At 40.6% G+C, this 17733-nt stretch overlaps 3 protein-coding genes across 3 annotated transcripts in view; 1 reads left to right on the plus strand and 2 right to left on the minus strand.

The window, feature by feature from the left end:
* Positions 1 to 17733, minus strand: part of angptl4 (angiopoietin-like 4) — a 183604-nt gene that overhangs the window by 49577 nt on the left and 116294 nt on the right. The window lies entirely within an intron of this gene.
* Positions 6354 to 9644, minus strand: rps28 (ribosomal protein S28). Its single transcript, XM_037682092.1, has 4 exons — positions 9564 to 9644; positions 9217 to 9264; positions 7972 to 8094; positions 6354 to 6442 (listed from the first exon to the last, which is right to left on the minus strand). The coding sequence occupies exons 1-3, from the start codon at positions 9600 to 9602 to the stop codon at positions 7972 to 7974; spliced, it is 210 nt and encodes a 69-aa protein (XP_037538020.1). The 5' UTR covers positions 9603 to 9644; the 3' UTR covers positions 6354 to 6442.
* Positions 11789 to 17733, plus strand: part of si:rp71-39b20.4 (potassium voltage-gated channel subfamily V member 2) — an 11421-nt gene continuing 5476 nt past the window's right edge. The window contains exons 1-2 of the mRNA XM_037682087.1: positions 11789 to 12315; positions 14605 to 15238. Coding sequence (XP_037538015.1) covers positions 11789 to 12315; positions 14605 to 15238 — 1161 coding nt within the window. The remainder of the gene's footprint in view (positions 12316 to 14604; positions 15239 to 17733) is intronic.

Below are 17733 nucleotides of genomic sequence, written 5' to 3' on the forward strand. Positions count from 1 at the left end.
AAACATACAAAACAATAAAAACATACAAAACAATAAAAACATACAAAGCATACACAAAGAAACATAAAAACCATTCACATACCAGTTTCACAGCAGGTGTATTAAAAAGCCATAAAAGATAAGATCACGTGTTAAAAGCCAAAGAATAAAAGTGCGTCTTTAAAAGAGATTTAAAAACAGGAAGAGAGGAGGCCTGTCTCACACTCAAGGGTAAAGTGTTCCACAACCTGGGAGCAACAACAGCAAACGCTCTGTCACCTCTGAGCTTCAGCCTAGTTTTAGGGACTGTCAGCAGCAGCTGATCAGCTGATCGTAGGGATCGGGGTGGACAGTAAGGCTGAAGCAGCTCAGACAGATATGGTGGGGCAAGGTTGTTCAGACATTTAAAAACAAACAGCAAAAGCTTAAAATTAATTCTGTAGTGCACAGGGAGCCAATGAAGGGACGCCAGGATAAAAGGTATAAAAGTTCCAAATGCTCAAAGTCACGGCACACTGCTCATGACTGAGCCAAATGTTTTAGTCTCTAAATGAGTAAACTAACACAAAGTGTGTGAAAGTTGTGCATAAACCTACAAAAGCAGATACGAACATGAAAACAAGGTTGTGAACACAATACTCTGCACTAACTCAAGAAACCAGGACTGGTCAACCAAACTGCTCAGGGGACAGACATCCTGCAGTTATTCTCATTAAGTAAGTTTGTTTTATGGTTTAAAATCTAGTTTTATTTAAAAACGAACCCATGGTGGACCGAACTGAGCTCGCCTGTGGGCCTGATTTGGCCCATGGGCCACCAGTTGAATAGCCCTGCAACAAACAAACACTTGAATCCAGAAGTTCACTTTATTTATTAATAAAGTGAAATTGGACATTTTTAAGGGCAGCACGGGGGCGCAACTGGTAGAGCTGCTGCCTCTCAGCGAGCAGGTCCCTGGTTCAAATCCCGGTCCAGGGGCCTTCCTGGGTGGAGTTTGCATGTTCTCTCCATGCATATGTAGGTTTTCTCCGGGTACTCCAGTTTCCTCCCACACACTAAAAACATGCATGTTAGGCATGTTAGAGAAAGAAGCAACTAGAACAAACAGAAAAAACAGCGGATCTTTCTGTAGAACTGTGTGAGTGTCTTGAAGGTGAACTCTTGGTCTAAGTCACAGTTTGAAGCTGATGCTCAGCTTCCACTTCAATAATTCTCTCTAAATGACAGGAGAACTAGAGAAACTGCACTTCCTGTGAAAATGCAGTGAGTTCTTATTGCTGAATTATTATTTTTTTACTGAAAGCTGCTCAAGAAGTTGAAACCAGCTGAAGGTTTCTTTGCTGAACCGTTGATGAGAGCTGAGTTTGAACAGCTGACATTTGCTGAAAACATAAAAAGCTGAAAAGAGCAGATATGTACCACAAATGTAGCAGAATGAGCTGAAATAGGTAGAAAAAGGCTAAATCATGTGTCAAACTCATGGCTCGGTGACCAAATGTGGCCCTTGTTGACATCTCATCTGGCCCTCAAGATGAGATGTCAAACTTAAAATACTTTTATCTCTTGAAATTTTTCAGTGATCTTTGATTATGATGTTGAAAGCACAACAGAGAACATGGAATGAGACCAATCAAACTCTTGTTGAGGAACCTGTGGCCAAGAAAATATGTTGGGTATCTGATTTGAGTTAATGCAGATTCTGAAATTGCTTCTTAGTTTGAAAAAAGTTTTAATTTTGGCCCCTTTTGAGTTTGACGCTCCTGGACTAAAAGGATGAGAAAAAAAGAAGAAGAAACTGAAATGAGCAGAAAAAATAAAAATAAAAACAATCAAAACCCCCAAACTTAAAAAGAAGTTTAAAAAGCTGAATTAAGCTGAACTGGGGCAGCACGGTGGCGCAGATGGTAGAACTGCCACCTCACAGAGAAGGTCACTGGTTCAAATCCCATCCGGGGCCTTTTTCAGTGAAGTTTGCATGTTCTCTCCGTGCATGTGTGGGTTTTCTCCAGTTTCCTCCCACAGACCATAAACATGCATGTTAGACTGATTGGTAACTCTAAATTGTCTCTAGGTGTGAGTGAGAGTGAATGGTTGTTTGTCTCCATGTGTCCCTGTGATGGACTGAAGACCTGTCCAGGGTGTCCCCCACTTCTCAGACAGTGGATATGGACACCAGTGACCCCCGTGTGCTGAAAAGGAAGAAGCGGGTAAAAGATAATGGTTGAATTGATGGATGGATGATGGTTGGATGGATGAATGATGGTTGGATGGATGATGGTTGGATGGATGAATGATGGTTGGATGGATGATGGTTGGATGGATGTTGGATGGATGATGGTTGGATGGCAGCTGAAATGAGCAGTAACAGGTTGTAAGCAGCTCCAAGTGTTTGAAGGATCAGGAGAGCTCCGTTCATGTTCAATGAGATAAAAACTGCTGAAAAAATAAACATTTAAAAAAGTGAACGACTGAAAGTCCTGAACCTTTTCAACGACGAAGTGTTGAAACATCACTGAAATGACTGAATGAGTTTGGTGCTGAACACCAGATGTGAATCCTTTCCAAACATTCATGATGAAGGTTTCTTGTTCATCTTCCTCCACCTTCTCTCACCTGGCTCCTCCGGCACGAGCTTGAATTTAAACTGTGAAAACCTGCAGGAATGAATGTGCAGCCTGAGCTCAGACTTCCTCTGGCTGCGTGTGCACGAGCCCAACCTGCTGTCGGACTTCCTCTGGCTGCGTGTGCACGAGCCCAACCTGCTGTCAGACTTCCTCTGGCTGCGTGTGCACGAGCCCAACCTGCTGTCGGACTTCCTCTGGCTGCATGTGCACGAGCCCAACCTGCTGTCGGATGAGCACCACTTCAAGATCAAGATGTTCTGCAGCAGATGAGTCCAGCTGACCAGAACATCTGAACCTGTCAAGGTTCTTCTTTTATCCGTGATGAAACGTTTGTAGCAGAGCTGAAGTTTCCGTGGTTTTGTTCTGCTCCTGAACACACCGTCTGACACACATTAAGCACTAAAACAAACTATAACCTGCTGTTTTGATTTTAATGACGAAAGCATCAAGCTCTACCAACACAACCAGTCACTTTACTGGATAAACAAAAACATTGACGTAATTTTCTGTAAAAAGTTTAAACTTCATTTTGCTCATGAACCTTAATTTAAAATGGTATGTTTTATTTTCATATTGATTTAATGATGTGTGAACTTGTTTAGTCAGAAGAGTCCAGAGGCTCAGCAGACCTTCAGTCGCCATCGTTCCTTCAATTAATGAACATTTGCCACTCGTACAGTTTTGGGCCAAGATCAGCTACGTTGAGTTGTAGCCACTTTCATCAAACCATTAAAAACTGCTCAGTCCTGTGGAAGTTGGTTCCACAAGAGAGGAGCCTGATAACTGAAAGATCTTCCTCCCATTCTGCTTTTGGAAACTCCAGTAAAGACTCTGGCAGCAGTATTTTGGATCAACTGAAGACGTTTTAAAGAAGTTTTTGGACACCCAGATAAACCATTGCAATAGTCCAGTTTAGACGTGACAAATGCCAGTAAACCAGTAAACTCAATTATGAGTCTAGAACCTGAACATCTTTGGTCCAGTATCAAACTGAATATTTAGAGTTACTGTGCATCTACAAAAGCAGCCAGTTTCAAAATAAAACTAAAGACAACAAACCTACAGTCCTGATACAAGACTAAAGTAACCCTGCTCTCAAGCTCTGACAACCACAGAGTCTTTAGGTTTACACCAGAGTCCACTTCTGAACTTTATGTTAAAATGTGTGTTCTAACGTTTGACAAAAGATCAAAGCAGCCCAGAGACAGTAATTGTGAAACTCTTCTAGCAGCTTCTGCCTGTAAGCCACCATTACACAACACTTGTGATGCAATTACAGGTTTCTATAGTTTTATACTAAACATCTTGGAGGTGTCCAACTTTGTCACATGTCGGACTCACGGTTGTGTCCAGCGCTGCAGTCCATTCAGGGTGGTGCTGCCCTCTGCTGGACAGAAGCTGCACTGTCCGGACAATCCTGTCACGTGGAGGCGGAAGTGTCTCAATATTCAAATTAAAATGGATTCAATGTCTTTTCATTTTCAAAATAAAGATGCACGTTTTGACTCATAAATAAAATTAAAAATAAATCATCCAAACTGTTTTAATTTTATTCTCAAAAGACTGATTAATTTGTAAATTAATTAAAATGATAAATAAAATGTTTAAGATTTAATAAAATAAAAAAAAACTATATATATATATATATATATATATATGTATATATATATATATATGTACAGGTCCTTCTAAAAAAATTAGCATATTGTGATAAAGGTCATTATTTTCCATAATGTAATGATAAAAATGAAACTTTCATATATTTCAGATTCATTGCACACCAACTGAAATATTTCAGGTCTTTAATTGTTTTAATACTGATGATTATGGCATACAGCTCATGAAAACCCAAAATGCCTGTCCCAAAAAATTAGCATATTTCATCCCACCAATGAAAGACAAGTGTTTTTAATACAAAAAGCACCAACCTTCAAATAATCATGTTCAGTTATGCACTCAATACTTGTTCGGGAATCCTTTTGCATGAATGACTGCTTCAATGCGGCGTGGCATGGAGGCAATCAGCCTGTGGCACTGCTGAGGTGTTATGGAGGCCCAGGATGCTTCGATAGCGGCCTTAAGCTCATCCAGAGTGTTGGGTCTTGCGTCTCTCAACTTTCTCTTCACAATATCCCACAGGTTCTCTATGGGGTTCAGGTCAGGAGAGTTGGCAGGCCAATTGAGCACAGTAATACCATGGTCAGTAAACCATTTACCAGTGGTTTTGGCACTGTGAGCAGGTGCCAGGTCGTGCTGAAAAATGAAATCTTCATCTCCATAAACTTTTCAGCAGATGGAAGCATGAAGTGCTCCAAAATCTCCTGACAGCTAGCTGCATTGACCCTGCGCTTGATAAAACACAGTGGACCAACACCAGCAGCTGGCATGGCACCCCAGTGACTGTGGAAACTTGACACTGGACCTCAAGCAATGTGAATTCTGTGTCTCCTCTCTTCCTCCAGACTCTGGGACCTTGATTTCCAAAGGAAATGCAAAATTTACTGTAATCAGAGAACATAACTTTGGACCACTCAGCAGCAGTCCCAGGCGAGATGCTTCTGACGCAGTCTCTTGTTCAAGAGTGGCTTGACCTGGGGAATGCAGCACCTGGAGCCCATTTCCTGCACACGCCTGTGCACGGTGGATCTGGATGTTTCTGCTCCAGACTCAGTCCACTGCTTCCGCAGGTCCCCCAAGGTCTGGAATCGGCCCTTCTCCACAATCCTCCTCAGGGTCCGGTCACCTCTTCTCATTGTGCAGCGTTTTCTGCCACACTTTTCCCTTCCCACAGACTTCCCACTGAGGTGCCTTGATACAGCACTCTGGGAACAGCCTATTCGTTCAGCAATTTCTTTCTGTGTCTTACCCTCTTGCTTGAGGGTGTCAATGATGGCCTTCTGGACAGCAGTCAGGTCGGCAGTCTTACCCATGATTGCAGTTTTGAGTAATGAACAAGGCTGGGAGTTTTTAAAAGCCTCAGGAATCTTTTGCAGGTGTTTAGAGTTACGTCGTTGATTCAGATGGTTAGGTTAATAGTTTGTTTAGAGAACCTTTTCATGATATGCTAATTTTTTGAGACAGACATTTTGGGTTTTCATGAGCTGTATGCCATAATCATCAGTATTAAAACAATTAAAGACCTGAAATATTTCAGTTGGTGTGCAATGAATCTGAAATATATGAAAGTTTTATTTTTATCATTACATTATGGAAAATAATGACCTTTATCACAATATGCTAATTTTTTTAGAAGGACCTGTATATATATATATATGCACAAATATAGTTTGAATAGAGTTTTTTTGGGCTGTTAAGCAAATGTCCTCAGTTTCCAACAAGTTGATGTAAAAACACTATTCCTCTTATGACCAGTCATGAGCTCACTCGACTACAAAAGTTTAAGTTGATGCAACCATCACTCAAAGATTAAACATCTCACATTTCAATTTCCACAAGAGACCTAAACAATGATACACGAGGAAACACTGGACGCCTTAAAGTAAATCAACGGCATCTTTTAAAGTACAACAGATGAATTCTGAGACCACCAGACATCTGAAACTTGTTGACTCCACAACTAACAACTTTTTTTTTTTTTTTAGGCTAAACCATCTATAAACGGCAAAGCCCCCATAACTCCATGTTTCAAATACTTTATGTTTGAGCTTAAAGCACATTAAAATGTGAGAGCCAAGAAGATCCATCCTTTCTGGAACATGTTTACAGAGCTGGTAGAAAATAAACACAGACTCATCTTAATACTCCAATTTATTTCAAACCATCTGAATGTGGGCTGTAGTCCGCCGATCACACTGACGCTCCTCAGCTTCAGCAGAACCCTGGAAAAAACAAACAATCATCTTAGTGTAAAGAAATACACCAGACAACTTCCAAGATTTGTTGTTTACAGGAAAACAACCATTACAGCAGCTGTTCAGATTGTAGGAGGCTCCATGAAGTTCCTGCACATTTGATTTTATGTTTACTTACACATTACACGTGAAATCACTGAAAACTTGTGATGAAGTCAAAAGACTGACTTTAAATAAAATGCTTGCATCATATTTTACAACTATGATGCCAACATCATCTGTGAGTTTATAAAGAGAACTAAATGTGACATTACACCTACAAGAGCCTTGAAAATATCTTCAGTACCTCAAACTTCACATTTTGTTGCGTTACAACCACAAACCTTCAAGTATTTGACAGATTTTGTGTATTAGACAAACACAAAGTAACAAGTGTGAAGTGGAAGGAAAAGGGACACATTTTAAACATTTTTGAAACAAATAAAAATCTTTAGTGTCGCGTTCATTTTGAATCTAGAACTGATGTCACAAGTTTATTTAGTGAACAAAGTCCAGCTGTGTTTAAGGTCAAGAAACGCAGCAGCCAGATCAAGGATAGTTTATAAAAAGTTTAGAGCGGAGCCAGAATATTCAACACCACCTCAGAGTTCTGCTCAGTCATGTGAAAGTAGAAAAACTGACAGCACGGAGCTTTAAGACACGATGTCCTCAAACCTGACAGGTGCAACAAGGAGAGCATTAATCTGAGAAGCAGCCCCATGGGAACTGTAGAGGACCTGCAGAAATCCACAGCTCGTGGGGGGTGGGACCTGTCCACTGCACAACTGTTAGTTGTGCTCCACACATCTGGCCTTTAAAGAAGAGTGACAAGAAGCTGAAGACGTCCTGTCTGCAGTTTGACTCGCAGCGAACACGCAGAGGAAGGAGCTCTGCTCAGAGCTGAAGTTTGTGACCTCAGTGTAAAACCCTGAGGAATAAACGATGCTTCAGCAGGGACAGGGAATCTGGTCAGAGATGACGGGAAGATGAACGGAGTTAAATTCAGGACAATCCTGAAAGAAAAGCAGAAGACTTCAGACTGAGGGGAGGGTCACCTCCCTGTGGGACGACCTGAAACATCCAGCAGAGCTGCAGCGTCAAAACTAAACTAGCGTAAATCTAAACGAGAATCTGTGCCAAGACTTGAACCCAGAGCTCAGAGAAGATCTCCGTCCAGTCCTGACGTTTTGTTTAAACTAAGAACGGGAAAACATTTTAGCCTCTAGATGTGAACTGTTAGATGAAGACGGTTCTACAAAGTGTCGACTCAGGGAAACTGAATACAAAAGCACACCACCGATTCTTATTTGGAATTAATTTTTTTAAACATCAGTTCTCTTCATTTCTGCACTACTCTGTGTGGTTTAGTCCCACTGAATCCCAGTAGAAGAATATAAATATTGTGGTTGTAACATGACAAAGTGTGAATAAGTTCCCGGGGCATGAATCCTTCTCAAGGCCCCGTGATTTACGTTCCATGAAGATGGAGTAGAAGAGCTCAATGTTTCGCTCCTCACCTATCGCAGCCTCCTGGCCTCTCTTTCAGACTCCAGAAGAGTCAGAACGTCTCCTTCTCTGACTGGACCCTTCACATTTCTGATGATGGAGCGATTGCTGTCGTCCATGAACTCAACACGCACCTACAGGTGAAGAACACAAACATTTTTTTTATTAATTTGAACTTTGCCCTCACTCAACACGTCACAGGGTCAACTACTCAAGATACAAGCAGCTGTGATGTTGACTCCAGATGACATGTCACTTATTTTACCTAGTTTCTTATAGAAAGGATTGTTTTTATATAACTGGTATACATACATTTATCTTTCATTTAGTAAGTACTGTAATCATTTGGTGTCCACACGTCAGACTGAACAGGGCTCAGTTTGTTTCTTTAAAGGATTTATTAGGTGCAGCAGGTGTTTCCATTAAATATACACCACTCATTTCTACATGGTTTGAAAGATTGACACTAAACTTTTTTATTTATTTATATAATTAATGTTCAGAATGTACTAGAATAATAATAAACCTTTATTTAACCCCACAAAATTGAGTTTGCTATGACAGACAATTATATCGTCATAACTTATCCAGTTTGCTGATTAAAAATGTACTGGTGACAAATTATACTCGTTGATTCTTGGAATAAGTAGGAAAACTAACAGTAAGTTGTTGAAAAAGGTTCACTCAACTTTTGCCTTGTGTCAGGGAATATAATTAGGTTTGTTTTCATTAATAGCAATACATTTAAACACTTGAATATACATGTAAATACAGTACATAAATATATTCATAAACCTAACATGGCGTCTCAAAGAACTGACTTTACTGAAACTTATTTTCAAGAGTTGTGCCAAAAATGCAAGCGTTGCCCCGGGTGCACGTGATTCACTGCGTGGGCTGCTTTACTTACTGTTTTCATCATCATCATCATCACGAAAAGTCATTTCTATACCCAAGATTTTAGCAGAAGGAAGTCTTCAATCATTCAATTTCATTATTCAGTTGCATCGCAATATGGTTCAAAATACAAACAAGCTAAACATTTTTCATATCACTAAAATTATGTAGAACTGAAATCAGCTAATATTTATGAGAAACTACAAACAACTAAACAGAGGAAAAAATTAAGGGCTTTGGAAGACAAATTCAAAGAGACATCTTTGCTATAATTTGGGGCATAGACATGTCCGAAAGGTAAGATTATTTTGTATTTGTATTACTGGGCAGATAATAGAACCACTGGTTTGAAAGAATACCTGTGTACATTGTCCCTGTGAACCAGTTCGACCGAGCACCTTGGTGACCTTAACACACAAAAGCGAGGGTTACAACACTACAGAGCTCATTTCAATTACACATTTCCTGATAAAAGCGCGAAAACAAAATTATTAAAAAAAAACAAGGCAGAAGATCGCTGCTAACAAAGTGTAGCTGGCATCATGGCCGCCGCGTCTCCATGAAAGGAGCGAGAGCGGAGACGCTTTAAAGGATAAAAACGTAAAGTTAGCTTTTCAAATTATGAACTATTTAAAACAATACGCATTACTGTAGCAGTATATACAAACATAAACGATTTATGGGTGAATCTAAACTGTTTTCTTACTCTTGCAAGCTTGATCGGCTGCACGCGGCTGGCGTCCATGTTGTCAGATAACACCGGAAAGGAAGTGACGTAGTGCGCATCCGGAATATAAGGCAACGGTAATGTTGACGCCAAACTCAATTTGTTAATTTTACTTAGATATAAATTAAAATATAAGCCGTAATATGTAATATTAATAAGTGAAGACAACGCTGAAACAAATGTGTACGTTTTTAAAACTACGATTTCCTGTTCCGGTGGACTGGGAAATACCACTTACCGAGCTGACGTGGGGGAAACCTGGAAGAGACCAACTCAGTTTGTGTGAGTGATTGCTATAAAATGTATGCGCTGTGTAGACAGTTTGTGGTGTTGGGTTTGTTTATTTTTTATTTTATACACATATTTAAATACTTTTTACAATGTTCGGTCAATGCAAATCTTGTTGTTTGTAATCATTTTATATTCAGCAGGTCTCATTAAATAATAAGTTCATGATTTTTCATTAATCTTTCAAACAATCAAAACCTTAAATGTCCGGTTTCATTTTCAGCTTCACTAGGATGTTTATTATAAAGAAGTGAGAGGATAATACACACCAAAGACTGTTTAAAATATAAAAAACTTGACAAAACAGAAGAAACTATCATTTATTGAAGTTACTTGCTGTCTGGTATGACAACGTTTTGAACAAACATCTTGTACAATCTGAAGTACCTTTGTGTTGTGGATGACTCTCAGCTACTCCCACATCATTCTCCTAAGTTTTAAGGTGACATTTAAAAACTTTATGTTATGTTGTGTTGAAACAAAAACTGTCCCACTGCTTTTCCTTCGCAGTCATTCTCCAATGCAAGAGTTGGGTGTTTGATTCCACCTTCAGTCACATGCTGAAGTGCCTCTGGGCAAGACATTGAACCCCTCATTGCCTCTGATGTTTGTCCCATCGGTGTCTGAATGTGACAAAGCTCTGATTATTCTTTGTACAGATCTAGTAGAGTGCTGTATGAATGGGTAAATGAGGACACACATTGTAACGTAAAGCACTTTGTATCTTGATAAGATAGAAAGGTGCTATATAAGTACAGTACATTTATCATTTATTTTGATTTTTCCATGTTTTTTTGGGGGGAGTATAGCCATTGCATACTTTGTGCTGTTTTAACCATCCATGCTAAAATGTTCAGCTCATTCAGAAGATGGGTGCCTGTTTTATTATCATTATTTTTTGGTAATTGCTAATTAAAAACAGCAACTTTGTTTACAACTATTTTTCTCATAGAAAATTTTTAAGGCTCTTCAGTTTCTTCAAAATATATTTTTGAAACCTGCCTTCAACATATCTAAAAAAGTCAAATCTGGTCCTCTGGACATAAAAAAAAAAACATTAAAAAAATTGTAGATCTTGAATTTGAATGTCCAGAGGTCCAGATTTAACATTTTTAGATTTTTCTACCTGGATTATTGAGCATGCATCAGGATACTGCTTCAACATAGTTGCTCAATTTTGGTTTCAGCTACCGTTTAGCTACCGTTCGATTAGCTAAGTTTTGCTAGTTTTAGCTTTTAGCCTTTTTCAATTTTTGAAAACTTTTGTGTCTTTTTGGTTCACTTAACTTTTAGCAAGCATTTAACTTTTCTGATTAGTGTGTTGTTAATTTGAGCTTTTAGTTAGCATTTTCCTACTTTTAGCTTTAACAAGCTCTTTGCTATAACTTCTAGCTAGTGTTCTTTTAGCTTTAACAACAGTTTCAGCTCCTTCAGCAAATGTCATGAGTCAGTCAACACTCAGCATTCATTCCACATTTTCACAGAAAATACAGTTCCTCCAGTTTGGTCGTATTATTAGTTTGAACCTTCTGTTAGCTGTGTAACAATGTCATCACATCACCATCTCTGCCTTTCCTGCTCTCTGAGAAGTTAAAGCCTTAAATCGCTCCACTAATCCCAGTGAACAGTATTTTTAACTTGCGCTGGGACAGAAAGAACATCAATAGGATTAGAGAATCAGAGAAGGAACTGAATCTTGAACTCACAGCTAATCTTTATGCACCCTGACTGAAAAGCTCGCTATCACTTTACCTTTATTTCAAACACTGGACAATATGTATTTATTTATTTTTCCAGGGAAGTGGTTAGCAAATGGAATTCTTCAGGAATAACTTTGTTCTTGTTCTTGACCCCTGATTGGAACCAAGCTTGGCACCAAACCTTTCTGCTCGTTGGTCTGCTGAAGAGCTGGCACCATGGCGAGCTTAAAGCCCAAGTTGAAAATTCTGAAAAAGCGTCGCTCCAGCCTTTTTGCGAGCATAAAACGAGACATAAGCCTTTCCCAGAGCATCGAAGAGGAAGAGTGTGAATTTCCTTTTTCACAGGACAGCTCAATTAAACCATGGACTTCAATGGACAACCTTGACACCCCTGCTGAGAAGAAAAATCAGCTCAAAGACGCGCCAAACCCGAGGAGATCAAACATTGTCAACCTGAATGTGGGTGGAAAGGTATTTCACATCCCCAGGCATCTCGCACTCAGATACCCAAAAACCAGAATTGGAGTCCTTGCCATGTGCGATGATCCCGTTAAGCGTCAGACGCTCTGTGACGACTATAATGTTCAGAACAACGAGTTCTTCTTTGACAGGGACCCCATGTTTTTCCACTACATATTTCACTTCTACTGCAGCAGTGTCCTTTGGGTGATGGACAGCCTCTGTTCTATCAGCTTTGAGGAAGAGATGTCATTCTGGGGGCTCAGACTGAAGGACACTCCAAGGTATGCTGCTTAGATTGTACCACGAACTGTTATGGTCTACTGCTGAATGCAGAGGAAGAGCAAATTGTTGTTTGAGTTTGTGTGTGTTCATTTTCTGTATTGTTAGCAATCACTGAATTGCTGATAGAATTATAAATAGATATAGACAGTATTATAGTGAAAATGTAAAAGGTAATCATTGGATTCACATCTACATCTGAAAGTATGCAATTAACTGGAGTCAATTTGATTCAAGATGGGTTCCAGAGGAAAGCAATCTAGAAACAAATGGTACACCAATGTCTCCCGGCGTTGAGGGGTTTGGATAGTGAATGTTTGTAGTTTTATTTATTTATGTATTTCTTCTGCTTGTCTGAGGCTGTGCAGAGTGACAGATCCTGGCAAGTGGTGAGAGAAATGTTCAATTCCACCATTGCCAGGGGGTGGCCTTAGCTACCATTGATTAGCTTAGATTAATCTTTGGCTAACCCAGCCCTTTGAGGAAACTATATTTTAAAGCAATATAAAAACTAGAAAGCATAGTTTCCTCAAATGAAAGTGTGGCCAGTTTACATACATATATTTAGCGGTACATATATGTGGTAGTGGCCGTCTTGGATTTTGACTTAACAACACCAGTTTTGATAGGGACCTTTTTTACACGTAGCCACACACCAAAATGGAAGTCACCATGTTGGGTTTTTTCTATTTATTCAACTCACAAGTTTTACCAGTATACATATATGGTGGCAGCCATCTTGGAGTTTGACGTGACATTTCATCTACAACTGATCAACTTTTGGTGTTCAAGATTCAAGATGACCATAACAATCATTCATTCAACCTTTATTTAGACAGGTTAATCCCACTGAGCCTCGGGGACTCATTTACAAGAGAGACCTGAATTTTAACAAAGAACGATGACAACAGTGAGTAACAACGACGGCAATATACAGTCACAAAAGAGGCCTACAATTTTTTTTTTAAACAAATCAAAACAAAATAGCAACCAAAAGGACAGTCAAAAGGAAAAGTAGTGAAAAAAAAAAAAAAAAAAGCTAGATTATAAGATGATGTAGAAAACTAAAAACAGGAACATGTCTGCATTGGTTCTTGCCAAGAACTTAACAGATGTTTGAAGTCACTTAGAGAGGTCAAGGTCGAGAGCTTCAGATCTTTTTGTAAGATATTCCAGGAAACAGGAGCGGAATAGGAGAAGGCTCTTTTACCTAGTTCAGTCCTCCTCACTGAGGGAACACTGCAGGTAATAATGTCCTGAGAGCGCACGCTGTAGCTGCACTCACATAGAGACATGTAGGAGGAGATGTATGAAGGCAGCAGACCAAGAAGTGATTTAAAGATGAAAATGTTCCAGTGAGAGAGTCTGCATTAAGTTAAAGATGACCAGTTAACCAGTGAATACAGGATGCAATGATGGGTACGGTAGTTACAGCAAGTTATGAATCTTAGTGCACCGTGATAGACAGCATCCAACATCTGCAGGTTCTTGTAGGAACGTTCATATAGATAATGTCACTGTAATCAATGGAGGAAAGGAAAGTCACAGTAACAATGCCTAGCATAAACAAAAATGACCATACCTCAATGAAATTTACAGATACTGAATTAAAATTTGGTGTGTCAGTAGCTGAGTCTTTCCCAGCACATATTCAAAGCGGTAGCATATTTACACAAGATATTGCATGAGCTCTTGCATATTGTTATTTTCAAGACTTGACCAGAAAGGACAGAACGGTCAGTTTTTAGAATAATCTGACCTTAGTCTAAATCTCTTGCAGTGAAGGTAGTGGACGGTGTTCATTCCTGCAAAGAATGCTAGGCCTTTGGTTTGTGCATATTAAGCATGGGTCAGATAAGCATAAATATGTTCCATCCATCCATCCATTATCTTTACCCGTTTATTCCAGTTTTGGGTCACGGGGGTCGCTGGTGCCCATGTCCAGCAATCACTGTGCGAGGGGCGGGGTACACCCTGGACGGGTCGCAAGTCCATCACAGGGCCACATAGAGACACACGAGACAAACAACCATTCTCTCTCTCACTCACACCTAGGGACAATTTAGAGTTACCAATCAGCCTAACATGCATGTTTTTGGTCTGTGGGAGGAAACCGGAGTACCCGGAGAAAACCCACGCATGCACGGAGAGAACATGCAAACTCCACCCAGAAAGGCCCCTGGACCGGGGTTTGAACCAAGGACCTGCTCGCTGAGAGGCAGCAGCTCTACCAGTTGCGCCACCGTGCTGCCCTGCATAAATATGTTGATATATATATTTTTTTGTTCTAGGTGCTGTCGCATTTTGTTTGAAGAAAAAGTGGATGACATTCGAGAACAGCTGAAGGTTAACCAGGAGCTGCTTGATGAGATTAAACCTCACCAGGATGACGAAGGCTACAAAACCATGTTTCTCGGGGACTTTCGAAGGGCCCTTTGGAACTTGATGGAGAACCCTTACTCATCTCTGGCAGCCAAATCGTTCGCTGTATTCTCTAGTCTTTTTGTTCTTATCTCCATAGTTGCCATGACAATGAATACGGTCAGTGAACTCCGGCAGTACAACGCTTCAGGCAAAACCTATATGGAGTGGGTGGAGGTCGCTTCAATCTTGTTCTTCACGCTAGAATACTTTTTGCGGCTTGCCACCACGTCTAACATCAAACATTTTGTGAAAAGTGCTCTGAACTTTGTTGATGTGGTGGCTGTTATGCCATACTTCATCCAGATCATCTTTGAAACGTTTGTTATAGATAGTGAAGATGCCAATGCACAGGAAGACCTGAAGGCCATGTCCAGGGTCAGTAAAGTCAGCAAAGTGCTCAAAGTCATCAAGCTGATGCGGATCTTCCGTATCCTAAAACTCGCCCGTCACTCCACAGGCATGAGGGCATTTGGATTCACCATTCGCCAGTGTTCTGAACAGGTATCAAACCCCCCCCCCCCCTTCCCCCCCCCACACACACCTAAACAATGTGTTTAATTGTATTTATTGTTTAATGCTTAAGAGCTCATTTGGCACCATTACGTGAGTAGGTGGAACTTTGGCTTCAATGTGGCACGACCTATAAACAGGACAGTTTGGTTTCTTCTGTACAATGGAAGTAGACAAAACGGTTTCATCCATCTTTATCAACACAACCCAGTTCAGGATGGCTGTCGAATCCAATCGACCTCACAGAAACTCCAAATGGTCACAGCTCAGAATAATTTTACATGTTGTGACCTAAAATTTGCCACAGTCTTAGCAGTGAATAATCTTCCCAACACTTAAATGGAATGCAACACACTGGGTTGTATCTTTGCCTAAAGCCTTGACATAAACTGTTGTTGGTTAGCAAAATAATAACTGGATGAAATTTATGAAACATTATGAAACTATTTATTGACTGTACAACTACAGTTGGGATTGGCACACTGGGGTGGTGGTTCCCCTCTTCAAAATGGGGGACTGGAGGGTGTGCTCCAATTACAGGTGCATCACTCTCCCTTGCCTCCCTGATAAGGTCTGTTCAGGGGTACTGGAGAAAAGAGTCCAATCGTTGGTCGAACCTCAGATCCAAGAGGAACAATGTGGGTTTCGTCCTGGCTGTGGAACACTGGATCAACTCTTTACCCTCATTAGAGTCCTCAAGATATAATGGGAGTTTGCCCATCCAGTCTACATATGTTTTGTGGACTTGGAGAAGCCTTTCGATCGTGTTCCTTGAGGTACACTGTCGGGGGTGCTCCGTGAGTATGGAATTGGTGGTGGTGGTGGTGGGGGGCTTGTTTTTATGGGCTGTTCAGTCCCTTTACAAGCGGTGCAAGAGTTTGGTTTGCTTTGCCGGTAGTAAGTCGGACCCCTTCAGGGTGGGAGTTGGACTCCACCAGGGCTGCTCGTTGTCACCGATTCTCATAACTTTTATGGACAGAATTTCTAGGTGCAGCCAGGGGGAGGAGGAAGTCCTGTTTGGTGGCCTCAGGATTCCATCTCTGCTCTTTGCAGATGATGTGGTCCTGTTGGTGTCATTGTGCCGTGATCTTCAGCTCTCACTAGAGCAGTTTGCAGCCGAGTGTGAAGCAGCTGGGATGAGAATCAGCACCTCCAAATCTGAGGCCGTGGTCTTCAGATGGAAACGGGTGGATTGCTCTTTTTGGGTTGAAGGTGAGGTTCTGCCTCAAGTGGAGGAGTCCAAGTATCTCAGGGTTTTGTTTATGAGTGAGGGAAGAATGGAGCATGAGATTGACAAATGGACTGGTGCAGTGTCTGCAGTATTGTGGACTCTGTACCGGTCCATTGTGGTGAAGAGGGAGCTGAGCTGTAAGGCAAAATTCATTGTTTACCAGTCGGTCTACGTTCCTACCCTCACCTATGGTCATGAACTCTGGGCAGTGACTGAAAGAATAAGAATTTGGATACAGTCGGTTGAAATGAGTTTCCTCTGCAGGGTAGCTGGTAGTAGCTGGACTTTCCCTTAGAGATGGGGTGAGAAGTTCAGTTATCCAGGAGAGACTCAGAGTAGAACCACTGTCCCCACATATTGAGAGGAGCCAGTTGAGGTGGTTTGTGCATTTGTTAAGGATCTTTCATGGGTGCCTCCCTAGGGAGATGCTTCAGGCATGTACGACTGGGAGGAGACCTTGGGGAAGACCCAGGACACACTGGAAAGACTATGTCTCTGGGTTGGTCTGGGAATGCCTTGGAATCCTCCCAGAAGAGCTGGAAGAGGTGCTGTGGAAAGAGATGACTGGACCTCCCTGCTCAAGCTGCTGCCCCCATGATCCAACTTTAGAACAAGTAGAAGATAACGGATGGATGGATTCAATTAAATTCAATTGAATTAAAAAATATTTTATTAATCCCAAAGGGAAATTAAATGTTGTTGTAACTTGTTATCCTAGTTTCATTAAGATATGTTATAGATACTTGTGGCTATAGGCAGGAAGGATCTCTTGTAAAGGTCTGTCTCACAGTAGAACTGAAGAAATGGATGGAATTATAGGTGGATAACCTTTGGAGCCAACTCAAATTTAAGATGGCTGCCATAACTAATTGATCTTACCCTGCACACATATGGCTAAATCTTATTGAATTTTATATATACGAAGTTAAACTTTGGCTTTGTAGTAGCTGAGAGTCATTGACAGAACATACTCCAAGCGCTAACAGATCATGAGAGATATTGCAATATCACATTCAATTAAGTTCAGTTCAGTTTATTTTTATTCAGTTAACCTTTATTTATACAGGCTAGCCTCAATGAGGTACAGGGACTCATTTGCATGAGGGACCTGTTCCAGACAGAACATATAGACAAAAAAGTACCGGCAGTAGAAAATGATAACAATAAACTACAGTAAAAATGCAGTTAAAATAAGAGAAGTGTAAAAAACACATACACACACACACACACACACACACACACACACATATATATA

The sequence above is a fragment of the Nematolebias whitei genome, chromosome 9, assembly GCF_014905685.2.
Source record: "Nematolebias whitei isolate Nwh7 chromosome 9, NemWhi1, whole genome shotgun sequence".
NCBI lineage: Eukaryota > Metazoa > Chordata > Actinopteri > Cyprinodontiformes > Rivulidae > Nematolebias > Nematolebias whitei.